Raw genomic sequence first — 15,445 nt, forward strand, 5'->3', positions numbered from 1 at the left:
CACGGGGAGATGATTAGGCTCCATCTTCTGAAGGGAATTTATCAAGGGCTTTGCAAATATATATTTAAAATACCAAACATGGAAAAAGCTATGGGCCATGACAAGCAAAGTGGAAATGGCAGAGTGATTGTGGCAGACAATGTGATGGAAGGGGGCAGCCTGCCGAAATTTGTGTACTTTGTGCTTATGGAAGACCTGCCAGATGATTATAGTCCACATGCAGGCAGCATAAAACATCATGTATGAAGGTCACTAGACATAGGCTGATGAAAGGGGCACTGGTGTCACTACAATGTTCAGTGATAGCTCACCTCTGTAGGCAAGAGTGACAGTAGGAAAGGCTGTTCCAGAACTTGGCTAGGTGATAGCAGTGGGTATGATGGGACCCTAAAACAAAAGAAGCCAAGAAGCAGCAGCATTTAACTGACAGAAGTCAGAGGATTGCGATTATAATAGCCAGCAAGGTCTGAGTGGCAGCCAAGGGACCCTCTCCCATAGAGAATTATAGAAATGATTAATAGACATGGCACCCTAGAGGCAAAATAAACAGGCAGCTGAGAAGGATACTAGTGCAGAAAAAAATGATAGATGACTAAGAAAATCAAGATGGTTGCCCTAATTTTTAAAAAATCAGGATTCCATGCCCAGTTTCTGGACCTGAGCCAATTTTCAGAAATGGAAACTTTACTGAAGCGGTGGCCAAATACCAACAAGAGAGGCCTACAGCGTAGCACAGATATGAATCCATAGCCATTTCCTTTGCTAACTACACCCTGGAGAAGAGTGATCAGCAACATTTTTAAGACTGATGAACACAGGATCTAAATTGACGCTGATACCCGGACACCTGGAGCATCACCCTCTCCTGTTAGGCTGACTGCATGTGGTGGTCAGGTAATGAATCCTGTTCAAGGTCCAGCCTACCGTGGGCCCACTTGGTGGTCATTTTCTCAGACCCCAAGTTGGCATTGACATGCTGGGCAATTAATGCTCACTTCTAGTCCCTGACCTATAAAGTCAGAGATATTAAAGTAGGAAAGGCCAAACAAACACCCGAAACTACCCTATCCCCTGCCAAGATCATAAAACAGTATCACATCAAGGAGAAGGAATGGCAGAGATTAGTGCCACTTTTAAGGACCTAAAGGATACAGAGTGGTGGTCACCAACATCTTTGATTCACCAGCATGACCCCTGTGGAAATCAGAAGGATCCTGAGATGACAGCCTCCTTTGTTGTCATCTGGTAGTGGTTTTGAGGTACACGGTGGCAAACTCCACCAAGAAGTAGCCCTGCAGCAGCCTCTGTGCCAGATTTGGCCGTTGACTTGGCAAATGTGTTCTTTTCTGCCCCTATCAGAAAAGCGGATCGGAAACTTGCATTCACATGGAATAAAAATACAGATTTGCCTGAAGTTTGTTATCTCTCTGGCCCTCTGTCAGTCCAAAGGGATCTGGACCACCTACGCATCCTGGAAAATGTTGCATTGTTCTACATCGATGACGTGCTGATTGGTCATATGAGCAAGAGGTGGCGGAGATGCTAGAGACTAGCTGCCCCAGAGAGTGGGATACAGCCCTACAAAAGTCCAGGAGCCTGCTGCGTCCTAACGTTTTTAGGGATCCACTGATCAGGGGCACTCTGGGTCATCCTTCCAAAAGCAAAAGAATGCTTGCATCTTGTACCTCCTACCACCTAAAAAGCAAGACAGGCCGGGCGCGGTGGCTCACGCCTGCAATCCCAGCACTCTGGGAGGCCGAGGCAGGAGGATCACTTGAGGTCAGAAGTTCGAGACCAGCCTGAGCAAGAGCAAGATCTGTCTCTACAAAAAATAGAAAAAGTAGCTGGGTGTGGTGGCACCTGTAGTCCCAGCTACTCAGGAGGCTGAGGCAGGAGGATCACTTGAGCACAGGAGTTTGAGGTTGCTGTGAGCTAGACTGACACCACAGCACTCTAGCCCAGGTGACAGAGCAAGACTCTGTCTCAAAAAAAAAGAAAAAGGAAAAAAGACAATTGATGGTTCTTGAGCTGATTCTTGCCTCAGGTTCTGGAGGCAGCATACCCCACGCCTGGGAATATTGCTCTGGCTCAAATATGGGGGGGTTTGAGAGACTGCCAGTTTTGAAGAGCCTAGAACAGGAAAAGTATCTGCAGTAGAGCCAGGCTGTGATGTAAGTAGCTCTACTGCCCTGGCCATATGGTCCAGCAGATAACGATATTAGTGGCTGTCAATGGTGAGAAATGATGCAATCTGGAGCTTCCGGTGTGCCCCTGTAGGAGATTCACGATGCAGGACCCAGAAGTTCTGTCATGCCACCTGGAGCAGAGAATTCTGTGCCTTTTGGTGAAAAAAATTTATCTTTTGGTGTGCTACTGGGCTCTGATAGAGATGGGACACCTGACCACAAGCCACCAAGTGACCATGCAGCCAAAACTGCCCATCATGTACTAAACTACAAAGTCAAAGTTGGTTGCGCCTGGCAATAATCCCTTGTAAAAGGGAGGTAGTACTTTCAAGATTGGGCATGAGCATGAGAATGTACAGGGGTCACCAAGCGAGCTACAGAACACAGACCCACACAGTTTATGAGTGACTGTGTCATTGTACACCTGTGACCATATAGGGGAGCCTTATAACCAGTTGGCAGAGGAGGAAAAGTCTTGAGCTTGGTTGACAGGTCAGTTGGCTCAGTATGTGACTACAAAGTGAAAATAGCAGCTACGTTACAGCCTCACTCAGGGGTGACCTTGAAAAATGGTGGTAAAGGCTTGTCCTCCCAATAGGCAGAGTTTCAGGCGGAGCTCCTAGTCATTCATTTTTCTTGAAGAAGTGGCCCACGGTGAGAATATAAATTTGGGCTCATGGGCAGTGTTAGATGCCTGGGTAATTGGTTAGGGGCCTGGAAGGAAAACAGTTGGAAGCTGGAGACAAGGAGGGCTGGAGGTGGAGGCTGGAAACAAGGTGGAGTTAAGAGGATAGACATATCGGAATAGGCACTAAGTATGATGAACTTTGTATAAAATGTTAACGCCCACCGGAGAGCATCCGTGAGAGAAGAATCGCACAACCACGTAGACGGAGTTGGCTCAGCCGGTTGAAGTTGGACAGCATCTCTCGCTGGACGCCCCGGCGCTGGCATGGCAGGCGTGTGGACAGCATAGCCCAGGTGGTGGAGCTGGAGACTGCTCATGGCTCTCCGACCAAAGCTGATGTAGCCACCAGCTGCTACTGAATGTCTCAGTTGCCAGCAAAAGAGACCAAGGCTGACCTCCCACTATGGCTCCTTCACTGAGGAGTGCAACAGTCCACGTGTACAGAGGTCACTGGACATGGTCCCTTTTAGAAGGAGGGCTTACTGCACTGGAACTCTCCGATCCTGAAGGGCCGGCAGTTCATTTTCACAGGAACAGACTCAAATTCCAGATTGGGATTTGCCTCCCTGCCCACAAGTGTCAGCCAGCAAGGGCTTAAGGAGTGTTTGTGTCACTGACACAGGATCCCACGTGACGTTTCAGATGGGTTCGCTTTACATGGAAGTGCAAGATGCACTTTACACCGCAAGCAGTGCCGTGTCCATGGGATCCCCCACCTGGCAGAGCGCGAGGACAGCATGCCAAAGGCACAGCCGAACTGCTGAGTTGGGGGTAATATTCTGTGAAGATGAGATGCCGTTCTCTAGGATGCATTAAATTCAAGACCTTTCTATGGCACTGTTTTCCAGTGGGAAGGATACGTGGGTCTGGAAACCAAGAGGTGGAAGGAACAGGCGTGGCCTGCGCTTAGCATCACTCGCAGTGGCCCACCAGGGAACACCGCTTCCTGTCTTCCCAAGTTTAGACTCTGCAGGAGTAGAGGTCCTGGTCCCCAAATGGGACACTCACCAGGAACACACCAAGTGCTGCCCTGGACTGCAGATTACGGATGTCTGGGAACTATGGGGTCCTTGCATCCAGGGGTGGGCAGGCAGAAATGGAGCCCCTGTCACCGCTGTCTGGGCAGTGGAGGAGGAGGGCCGCTGTCACGTTCATTGCACAACAGGGAGGAATATGTGCGGGACCCAGGCGATCAGTGCGGTGCATCTTAGTATTCCTTTGCCCAGCTGTGACTGAGACACTAAAGAATCCGACTTGCACACATAGTGAGAGAATCTGCCTCTTAGCTCCCAGACCCCTGCAGTCTGGCTGTGGGGGACATAGCATGATACATGTGCTACTGGTTTAAGGCATACGCCATAAAACATCACCTCAAACTTTTAAAATGGGATTTTCAAGCTGGTCCTGAAAGCCTTCAGCTGCCCAGTCTGTTCTGTCAAGGCATCTGCTTCTGGCTTATGGGGAACATGAAGACCAGTGAATTCTATGCGTGTGAGCTCACTTCTGCACTTTCGTTGCTTTAACCTATACCTGCTGCTGAGAAGCAGCGTGGTGCAGAACTATAGCAACGGATGAAGCATCCTGTAAGTCCACGAGTGGTGGGGTTGGCACGAGCACTGAGGGCAGGGGGGCTTACTTACACCTGCTGTGCCCACTCCTGGGAGGACAGGTCACTGCCTCCTCCGTAATGGAAGGAACCAGGTCACCATACCAAGGCCTCAGCATTGGCCTCTGCTGTTGGCAGCTCAGGTGCTGAAGGAGCAGAAACCCAGGAAGTCTTGGTGAGGGGAAATCTGTGTTGCTGAACCAATGTTAAGCCTCCTTCCCTGCCCCTTGTTATAAAAGCTCGTTCAGAAGGCACCGTGTTGGAAAAGAAAGTGGCTGACTGACATCCACAGGACAGGCCACCTTGTCCCTCAGATTTCATTTCTACAGAGGATGCCCTCTGGTAGGCATTTACGTGGAACCACACATCCTCAATTAGTCCACTGGGAAATCAACGGAGACACTTGTCCTGAAGACTTCCTTGAAACCAATCTTTGCAGTCTTTTTTCTGCCATTGACCAGCTGGACATTCGCTCACCCGACACACGAGTAGATCAGCAACTCAGGTCATCTTTCTCTCCACATGAGATGGGCCACCAGATGTGCCACCCCAAGTTTCGCCAACTGAAAATCTTCCAAAGCCCACCCCTACACTAGGTCGTCTATTTCTGGCTGATGCCAGCACATTGTACAGATTCAACATAGAACAAACCTAATGCTTTTTCCTCTTCTGTCAACTGTCATAGGGAGCTTCCTGTGAGACCGCAGGTGTGCACCTACCTGTGCTGCTGAGTCTGGTCAGGCAGTTTTGTATATGCTGTTTCTAGTTTCACTAGAATGCTGCTGTTCACAGTCTAGTTTTACGATTTCTTGTACAGGCCACCTCCTTCCACAGCAGACCTTGTACTTCTCTGGGCTGTACGGGGATCAAACTCTTGGTTTGGGTGCAGAAGCAGTGAGGGTAGTTTCCATGGTTTTGAGCATCAGCACCTCTTTGTGAGGTGCCTGTCCCAGGTGCAATCATGAAAGGTTTCTATTTAGGCTTCCTTATCACTTTTTTCCAATACCAATTAGCAAAAATGGTAAATTCAGTCTCAGCTGGTAGAGACAGCAGTACATCCTCACTGTTTTCTCAGGGTCTTTGTGTAGACACACTATTTTGATACACTATGTTAGTGAGATTGTAGTAATCGGTCCTAGTGAGCAGGAAGTGGTCAGTACCCTAGATGCTTCAGTAAGACATATGCTAGATGGTGGGAGGGAAACCCCATGAAAAATTGGGCCTGCACGTTGACAGCTGCTAGGGGTTGAGCAGTCCATGGGCCACCACTGTATCTCCTCTCAAGTAAGAGGCAAGTGGCTGTACCTTGCACTGCCTACAACTGAGAAAAGCTCAAGGCTTGGCTTGTTTGTATTTTGAATACAGTGTAAATCACATTTGGCCGTGCTGCTCCAGGCTATTTACCGAGGAACCCACGACCCGCAGGCTGTTAGTCTCAAGTGGGGCCTGGACAACAAAAGAACTGTGGCTTTGACGCACACTGCTCTGCTACTTAGGCTTTATGACCTGGAAGCATCTTTACAATTAAGGATGCCGCAATATAAAGTCGCACTAGGGCAAACCTCAGGGTGGTAAAGCAGAGCTTCGCCTGCCTCTGCTGCTAATCCAGTCTCCACCTGAGAAACGTCTGACTTGCTGCTGGGTCCAGCAGAGGGCAGATTCCTGCCTGTGGGACACGCTGTGGTTTGAACGTGTCCTTCAAATTTCATGTGTCGGAAACTTCATCCCCAGCGTGGTAGGATCGAGGGGTGGGGTCTTTAAGAGGTGACTGGGTCATGAGGGCTCTGCATGGATTCGAAGATTAATGGATGAGATTATCGCGGGAGTGAAACTGGTGGCTTTGTGAGAAGGAGACCTGAGCTGGCACGTCAGCACACTCAGCACCGCCGTGGGATGCCCTGCGCCACCTCAGGACTCTGCAGTCCCCACCTGCAAGAAGGCCCTCACCGGAGGAGGCCCCTTGACCTTGGACTTCTCAGCCTCCACAACTGTAAAAAAAAAAAAAAATTCTTTATAAATTACCCAGTTTCAGGTATTCTGTTACAAGCAACAGAAAACGAACTAAAACAAGGTACCAGTTAGTATGTGACTCAAACTGCCCGTCATGCACTGGGTGCTGCCTGATCACCAAGCCCTCGCGCTGGGCAGGCGCGGAGCAGCCCGTCGTCCATGGAAGTGCAGCCTGCGTGCGGCGGAAGCAATGTGCTTGGTCTTTGCCTCTGGCTCCTGGCACAGAGTTCCTAAAACCCTTGGAATTTCCCACATGGTGTCTTTTGTTATGAGCCCTTTCTGACCATACCCGAGTTTATGCCAATGAGGCGACTCACGTGGGCCCCCTCGGAATGGGGGCTGCTCGCCAGAGGAACCAGCCTCCTGCCTGAAGGGTCAGGGCTCTTCCCTCACCCCAAAGCTCTGGGGAGGGAGGGCTGCAGATGAAGCGCAGCCGTGACTGCGCAGTAAAGCCGTGCTAGAAGCTCCCGCACAGCGAGCACTGGGGATCGTCCGGGTTGGTGCACACGGGGGTGCTGGGAGGGTGGCACCTGAGGGTGCACAGCGGCGCTGCGCCCACCACCCCACACCTGCGCTACACTTCTCTTCCGTTTGCTGTTCCTGAGTCGTGTCCTTTACAGTAAACTGATAATCCCACATAAGCACTTTCCTGACTCATTCAAGCAGATTATCAAACCTGAGGCGGGGGTTGTGGGAACCCCCCCAGATTTGTAGTTGGCCGGCCAGGACTGTGGGACTGAGTCCTTCACCTGTAGGGTCTGTGCTAACCCCAGGTAGTGTCAGAATTGAAGGGCCTTGTCCTCGTCAGGCCTGCGCTAGCTCTGGGCAGTTTCAGCGCGGGGTCAAGGGTGCCCAGCTGGTGTCGGAGTGGCTGGAAGCACAAACCGGGAGGCCAGGCTCACGGAAGGGCAGAAGGGCGGGACGGGCACTTTTCTCCCTCTCACTCCGACCGGGGCAGCACCTCTGGGGGCGAATGCGTCTTCTCTGTGAGTGCAGCTCCTGTTGAGAGACCCGGGCCCCGAGTTCCTGTAACGTCGCTGCTCCTCCGGCCCCAAGACGACAGCTGCCTCACCACGGGGCTCTGTGCCTCACTCTGCCACCATCAGAGGAACCAAACCCTTGTATTAACCTGCCTTTGTCTGAAAAGCTATCATGGTTTCTGTTTCCCAGCCTGGACTCTAACATCCTGTATTCGACCAAGGCATTCCTGGGCCACACTCTAGTGGATCATGATGTATTTTTTTATCTTTGATTATGAAAATTCTCAAACAATAAACAGCCATATACCCACAAACTAGATTTAGTATTTTATTATTTATTGATGTAGAGATGGGGTCTCGCTCTGTCACCCAGGCTGGAGTGCAGTGGCGTGATCATAGCTCACAGCAGCCTCCAACTCAAGCAATCCTCCCACTTCAGCCTCCTGAGTAGCTGAGACTATAGGCCTGTACCACCATGTGGAGCCTAGATTTAGTATTTCACAAATATTTTGCCATGTCTACCTAATCCACATACGTGTGTGAATGTGTGTGTGTCTTTCAGCTGACTCATTTCAAAGCCAGCCCTGTATGCTGTGGTGCTCTCTCCTTGCATAATTCAGCATACACCCCCTAAGAAAGGAAGCATTCTCTTACATAACCATCATCACACCTAAGAAAATGGACAATAATTACCCTAAAATCTATCCAGTATGGATTAGAATTTACCCAATTACCCCCAAAAATGTCTTTCTACCGCCCCCCGCCCAGTTCAGAACCCATCCGGTGCTGCGTGTTGCCTCCGTGTGTCTCTTGTTTCCTTTCACCGGGGACAGACTCTCACTTGTGTTTTCCTGTTGACGTCGTCTGTTTGATGAAACCAGGCCAGTTAATTGTAGAATAGCCCATGTTTGTCTCTTTTCTCATTGTTTCTCTTCATTTTTCCCTCCATTTATAAACTAGAAGTCAGGCGCGAAGGCTTAGCTACGGGAGGGAGGCGTGTTGGCAAGCGCAGCCCACAGGTGCTGCTGCACCCGTCACACAGCATCTCGCCTAGAAACGCTGGGGACTGGGTCCTCCGTGACGCTGGTCTGACGCTGTGGTTGAGGTGGGGGCTGCGAGACGCCCGCGCTGTGAAAGTGAAACCTCGGCTTTAGCACCTTGTGCCGAGTCTAACCTGACGGTCACTTCACTGGGGTGCAGAACGGTGGTTCTGTGTTAACCCGTCTGCGTCGCTCTGCAAAGAACTTTCCTTCGTCCACAAGGAGCACCCGCCCTGCCCCGTGACAGGCAGGGTGATGCCTCTTTCTCGTCAACCGTCCGCTTCCATGGTAACAGGCTGGTGTGACGGCCGCCTCCATGGGGGCTTTAAATGAGCCCCCCTTTAGCTCAACACTGGCATATACGGTATTTACTCAGCGTTTGATGATCAATTTTCATCATTATTATTCCGGACGCTGAAAATGAAGAAACGTTTCTTGGGCACCTGCCGCTGGGGCTGGTTAGGATTTCAGCTTCTGCAACATCAAGCAGAGAGCGGAGAGCTCTTGGAAAAGGCAGAAAGTGTGTGAAACAGCGACCTTAAGTCGTGCTGACTAATGATTAGAAAACGCAGACATGTGCCAATGTTGAAGGTGGAAAGAAAAATCAATCACCAAAACAAGTAGTGATTTAGAAAAAAGTTGTTTTATATTGAAACCTAACCCCAGAAGAATAAATATGTTCAAATAAATACCATGTTCAAAGCTCCAAAAAACACACTGAGATACTCATAGCTATACTCAGGCAGTTCATTTTTGGGTAAAGGATACTGCTAGATACTCCTACGTGGTACAAAGGAGTATGATTAAAACACAAAAGACCACAGTCGTGAGAAGCAGATAAATAGCAGCAGCATCTTAAAAACGTGAGATAAGAGACCAAGTATGATGAAGGAGCAGCCGAGTGGCTCTTCGTCTTTGCTGAGGGAAGGGCGCTTTGAGTTCCACCAAAGTTTCTCACATACGGGAGTTTAACATAAATTCTGTTTGTTTTGCTTTGTTTTGTCAGTGAGAAAAGCAAACTGGGCAAAACTTAAAACAGCGCAAGGGCTCTTCTCAAATGAAATAGTGCTTACACTTTATTCCTGCTTTTTGGTTTTATTTGTGTGTGTTTGTTTTTAAACAAAGTTTGCATCTGTACACTTTAAGAAATAAACAACAGGAAGCCATTCTTGCTCACCCTCCTCAAGGCAGGCGGGCAGATCCGCCAGCAGGCGCCGCACAGCCCCCGCGCTGGCTGGGGAGGGCCGCGACCTCGGGAGGCTGGAGAACTACAGGACAGCACAGAAAATGCTCCGTCTGGCCACGCAGGACGCACATGGGAGAGGACACTGAGCCGGCAGCGCCCAGGCTGGGCACCACGGCACGCGAGGCAGAGCCCAGGAGCTTCCTTGAGAAAAGGGGAGAATGAATCTTTTTCTCAAACAGAACTGTCCCAGGTGAGAGCCACAAGGATTTTATTCATTGTTTACTCTTCGGATGGCAGGATTTCTTTGAAGTAAAATCTAAATATAAATAAAAATGAGGTAGCAATTTGTTACAAGGCTTCATCTTTTAAAGAGAATTTCACAATTTTGAAACACTATCACTGAGTTCATGTAAATTTTGGCAAAAATATGAATCGTGATTTAAAGAGTATACAGTGATTTAAATTATGACATTTAGAAACACTGGACAAGTTATGTTCCCCATCAGTAAGAGAAAGGGTGAAAAAGTCCAGGTAGTGACCAAGTCAAACTGACCCCAACACCTGCTACTGAGCACGTTTGTTTACACGTGTGTGCGGTTTCTTCACTTAGCGTCTTTATTCTAATCCTGTCAGTGACGTTGATTATCGAGACCGAAACTAACGATCACTAGGCTGAACACCAGCGGTCTTTCTTTCTGGCATATTCTACACTTCCAGGGGCCGTTCATCGTGCTTTAACAAACAGCTGGAGAAGGACTTTCGTTACCTGGTGGTAATCCCCCCAGTCTTTGCTGGATCGTTTCCAAATGGTGAATATATTCTGTCAAGGAATGTTCTGGATCTTCAGAAGCAGTCAGGGATCTTTCTAATCTTGAATTTGGGGATGGAGTGGATCTTCAGACAACCACCACACCGAGGGGGAGAAGAAAAAACAAAAAAAAGAGCTGAACTCGAACTTGACCTTGGTGAGTGAGTGGGAAGGGACGCACAGGCCCTGCCTGGCCAGAGGCCCGTGGGGAGTGGCTCACGCTAGGGCTGTTTCCTTCAGTCCTTTCTGTTTTCTTGAGACAGAGGCTCGCTCTGACACCAGGCTGGAGTGCAGGGGCGTCAGCCTAGCTCACTGCAGCCTCCAGCTTCTGGGCTCAAGAGACCCTCCTGCCTCAGCCTCCTGAGTAGCTGGGACTACAGGCATGTGCCACCATGCCCGGCTAATTTTTCTATTTTTAGTAGAGATGGGGTCTCGCTCTTGCTCAGGCTGGTCTCGAAATCCTGAGCTCAAGAGATCCTCCCGTCCCAGCCTCCTAGAGTGCTGGGATTACAGGCGTGAGCCATGGCCTCCGGCCTCTTCGGTCCTTTCTTAACACACAAGAAAAAAGTATGGCTTTTTATAAAAAGTGCTACATATATACATTGTATATAATTTGCTTTGAAAACCAACTTCTATACAATGTTCCAGAGTTAAAACGAGTAAAAAGTGTTGTATATTATTTTACACCATCCCACAGAAAAAGGTCCTCAGCCACCATTGACTCTCAGTAAGTATTACCATACTGGGCTCTGGGGCACCACGGCCACCAGACGGACCATCCCTGCCCTCCCAGGATCGGGCTGGACCTGCGGCTCTCGCAGACGTAGGCCGGGTGTCTCCTGCCTTGCTCTGGGCCTGGCCGAAGCTGGAGCCCGAGGCTGGAGAGAGATCACGCGCAGAGGTAGAAAAGCCCGAAAGCATCACAACTGACCTTCCCCTCCTGCTCAGGGAGGCTGCTGTCACAGGTCCGGGGCCACGGGCAGGGTCCCTGGTGTGACCTGAAGACACATCCCGGGTCGGCAGGGACTCTCTGGGTTCAGGAGGAGACCGCTGCCGCCGAGGCGCTCGGGGTCCTCCCCAGAGTTATTGAACAACAAAGGGATTAGGAAAAGAAATGAATACATTTTAGTAGAAACGCACATCTACCAAAATTTAAAACTTACAAGCTTTTAAAAGTCTGCATGGCAATTTAAAAACATTTTTAAAGTTTATAATATTGTATTTTAAAAAGCTTTAGAAGAAACCTGAGATTTGAGCACCTACATTTTACTCCCGTGAGGCTGTAAGTGCCTGGTGTCCACGTGGCAGCCTGTGGGGGTGCTTGGGTGGGGGGCTCCGCTAGGACACTGGGGGGGGACGGGGGTCCCGCCTCTGCCCCCTCTGAGGAGCAGGCTTGGGAGGACGGGGTGCAGAAACCCTGGAGACCACCAGGTGTAACTGGGAGGGGAAAACTTGTCTGAAGGCTGAATCGAAGCATTTTAATTTCAAGAAGTAACTATTAAAGTACAAAAGTCAAAACTGACACGGCACTGCCAGGAAAGCCCAGTCGCCGTGGCGCTCGGCAGTGGCTCGGGCAGCCCTCGTCCCACAGGCCCAGCAGCCAGAGGCTCGCTCGCGCCCCTGTGCAGAGCGGGAAGGGCGCTCAGTGCGCCGTTGTGCCTGCCGCGCCCAGAGACAGGGACGAGGGCCCATCAGAACGTCCCGCTCTGGGGTCGGCTCTGCTGCCAGCGCGGCCAGCAGCACATGCCGCAGGGAGCTTCAGAGACAAGTCTGACTGACCCAAAAATAAGCAGCGATGCTCCGAAGGGCAAGAGGTGGCGGCCTGCAGAGAGCCTCGGATGATTCGGGAGGGAAGAAAGACTGTCCTATTAAACACTGACTATTAAAGAATCAACACACTTGGCACTCGGCATCTTTTGGTCGCTGTTCTGCTCCCCCGAACCACCTGCTCACTAACGTTCACTGCAGGAACCAGACCCCACTGTTGCCCCATCTCGCTGCTTCGGCAACTGCACTGACTGGACTCACTGACTTTCTGGTCTCTGTGTTACGTTCCCACTGAACCATGACCGCGCTGGCGAGATCGCTACAGGAAGGAGAAGGGCTCGTGAATCACAGCTACTACGGCAGCTGAGGTCCCACCTGGGCGGGGGGCTTTGCCTGGTGCTAGGGCTCCTTTCCGATCTACTTCTTGCCATTTCTTAACCAAAAAACGCAATCTATAAAAAAAGGAGACAAAACATTTAAAACCAGAGCAAAACAGTCATGAAAATCCCACTGTGACCAAACAACCAGAATTTGGAGCCTTGCGCCTGCAGGTGCAGACTCAGCGTCGTCTGGGTCAGTCAGCTCAGGCCCCACAAGCTGGGCGCGTGCACGGAGCTCACTGTGCGCCCGGCGGGGCAGTAACCATCCCACGGCACCTCAGCCCACCGTGGGCACCACTCGGCTCCTCCCAGGCACCTGCCTCGGCACAGCTCGAGACCCCGACTCTGGCTCCCGTCAATCTATGACCCAGCGCGTGGGAACCGCGTGGCACTCCTGCCTGGCTGCCAGGACCCTCCCATCCCTACCGCCACTTGACAGGCTCAGGACACAGGCCCTGGCCCTCCTGGGAGCCAGTCAGGCAGGAAGCAGGGATGGTGAGGAAACGGGGGTGCAGGCTGGGCAGGGGGCGCGGGTCCGAGACGCCCCTCACGCCTGCAGCTCCCCTGCTTCATAGCGTAGTGGATGCTGCGACTCCCAGAGGAGACTCCCCAAAGGGCCCTCAGGGCAGCACCTCTCTGGGACACGCCTGCTCTCAGATGGTCGCCTCCTTCACAGGAAGACCCTGGAGGCAGGGTCTGGGTCGGCCTCCCTTCCCCATCTAGCACTGGTGTTCTCCCCACAGAGACCAGATGGACAGAGGGACGACAGGTGGCCTGTGGTCAGGAGACCTCAGAGGTGAGGGGACTAAGTGCCCTGAGGCTAGAGATGGCTGAGAGGGCAGCACCCTAGGAAGTCCCACCTGCCCCCCACTTCTACCTGGCCCATTGGCCCAGCTCGGCCCGGTCTCTGAAAGGAGCAGGACTCTCAGCCGCGCTCTGCGTCCACCACCCCGGACAGGCCAGAGCAAGGCCTTGGGAAGGCACCTCTGTGTCAGGGAGCAGATCCGGTGGGACAAACATTTTTGAAAATTCAGCAAATTTTAAAACTATGAAATGAAATGAATTTCCCAGGAACACTAGGGAGCTGCAAAGATGGTGCCTTGTGCAAAGTGAGTGAAGGAAGCACCCAGGGAAGACACAGTGGGCAGAGCTCAGACACTGTGGGTCAGGGTCGAGGGGAGAAGGAGGACGGAGGGGCCCTGCCGAGGCAGGGGCTCCCCACGCCTACAGCCACACTGGCAGGCTCAGGACTGGTGGCCCCGGGAGAATCCAAGTTTCATGCACCTGGCCTCCTCTTACGTGACACGAATCTGACTAAAATACAGGAAACTGCAACTTACAAAGTGAAATGCAGTTTGACACTTATCAGATGTGCCTGTCATCAGAAAGAGTCCCGGCATGAAACCCATTAAAAGGCGAGACATTCCCTTGATAAGAAGGCCTTCACTCTTTAGAGTCAGAAGGTGACGGTTTCATGCAATTACTTCTTGAAGCCAAGAGTCATCTGTATTTTCTTTAAGGCCTCAAATGTCATTTGTCTTAGAATATATTATAGTTTCAAGGAATAAAACCTCCTAACAACCATGCGGTACGCTGCCCGTTCACAGAGACGGAGGCAGAAACACGCGGACAGGATGTGGCGGCATTTACCTTAATATTGCGATGACCACCCTGACAGCCGTGCGGAACTTCGTAAAAGGACGAGACGCGGTGATTCTCTTATCTGCTTTGGAAGGAAATACCCCCAAATGAGCAATCATGGAGAGTGTTTCTTGTTCAGAATCCTGGAACCCACCGATCAACAGCAAGAGATACTTCTTTTGATAAATCAGAGCTTTCCTAAAGCTCTCTGCTCTCAAATAATGCAGGTACAACTTTTCCATCTAAAAGAAAAAAAAAAAAAACAGTAAAACTTAATCGTAGGAAACAGAGACGTCTTACTGACAAAAGCACACTGCACTGTTGCTCTTTACAAAGAACCAGGTTGGTTTTCTCCTCAGCAAATCGCCACAGAAGTCAGCCCTGTGCAGCGTCCGCAGCCAGAAACGGCCCTGCTGTCGAAAGACGCATCTGAGTTTATCAGACAAACCCAGAACCGCAAACTCCTCCCCACGGCACCATCGCTGGTTCACCCGCTAAGTGAGGCCCAGGCTGGGTGTGGGGTGAGGGCTGGGAGCGGGGTGAGGGCTGGGAGACCAGGACGCTGCACAGAGCTTGGCATCCGAAGCCTAAAAGCGCTTTTCCCTCAAGAGCAGGCCCACAGCCGGCACCACACCGGCAACCACCGGGACTCACAAACCCCGGGTCTGGAAAGCATTCCACGTTCCGCTCTTAACTCGTGGGCGAGAAACTCAGTATTCTTACACAACTAAACCAAGTTTCAAATCAAAGTTTATTCTCTCAGACTTCTCGCAGTGCCTCGACTGCGAGAACCAGCGTGAACAGGCCAGCGTTTGGCACGCGTGTGGGGGCTGCACCCAGCAAACGAGATCCTCATGGCCATGGAAATGCTTTTGCCTGCAATTGACCAACCCAGGATTTTCAGAAAAGCACCAGCAGCACTCTGCACCCCCAGCGCTGCTTGTGGGCCTTACTTTGACGTTGCAGGTGTTTGCTTCCACGCTCGCAGCTGGCGGAGGCCGTCCCAGGTCCGAGTGTTGTGAGCTCTGCGGCACCACTGGGTCTTGCTTCCACGCAGGCCTGTCCGACCTCTGTAAGGAACCACAGCCGCACCGTCTACAGAGTGTTCTACGACCAGAACAGCTCGAGGAAAACGACCGAGAGAGGTGAGGCA

General features: G+C 51.2%; 1 protein-coding gene across 1 annotated transcript in view; it reads right to left on the reverse strand.

Annotated features, from left to right (window-relative positions):
- Positions 1-9,838: 9,838 nt before the first annotated feature.
- Positions 9,839-15,445, reverse strand: part of PCNT (pericentrin) — a 104,333-nt gene continuing 98,726 nt past the window's right edge. Inside the window, exons 40-45 of the mRNA XM_012652714.1 lie at positions 15,246-15,362; positions 14,302-14,534; positions 12,647-12,723; positions 11,436-11,577; positions 10,463-10,590; positions 9,839-10,012 (exon numbers count right to left, since the gene is read on the reverse strand). Coding sequence (XP_012508168.1) covers positions 9,969-10,012; positions 10,463-10,590; positions 11,436-11,577; positions 12,647-12,723; positions 14,302-14,534; positions 15,246-15,362 — 741 coding nt within the window. The 3' untranslated portion in view covers positions 9,839-9,968. The remainder of the gene's footprint in view (positions 10,013-10,462; positions 10,591-11,435; positions 11,578-12,646; positions 12,724-14,301; positions 14,535-15,245; positions 15,363-15,445) is intronic.

The sequence above is a fragment of the Propithecus coquereli genome, unplaced genomic scaffold (genome assembly GCF_000956105.1).
Source record: "Propithecus coquereli isolate 6110/MARCELLA unplaced genomic scaffold, Pcoq_1.0 Scaffold399, whole genome shotgun sequence".
NCBI lineage: Eukaryota > Metazoa > Chordata > Mammalia > Primates > Indriidae > Propithecus > Propithecus coquereli.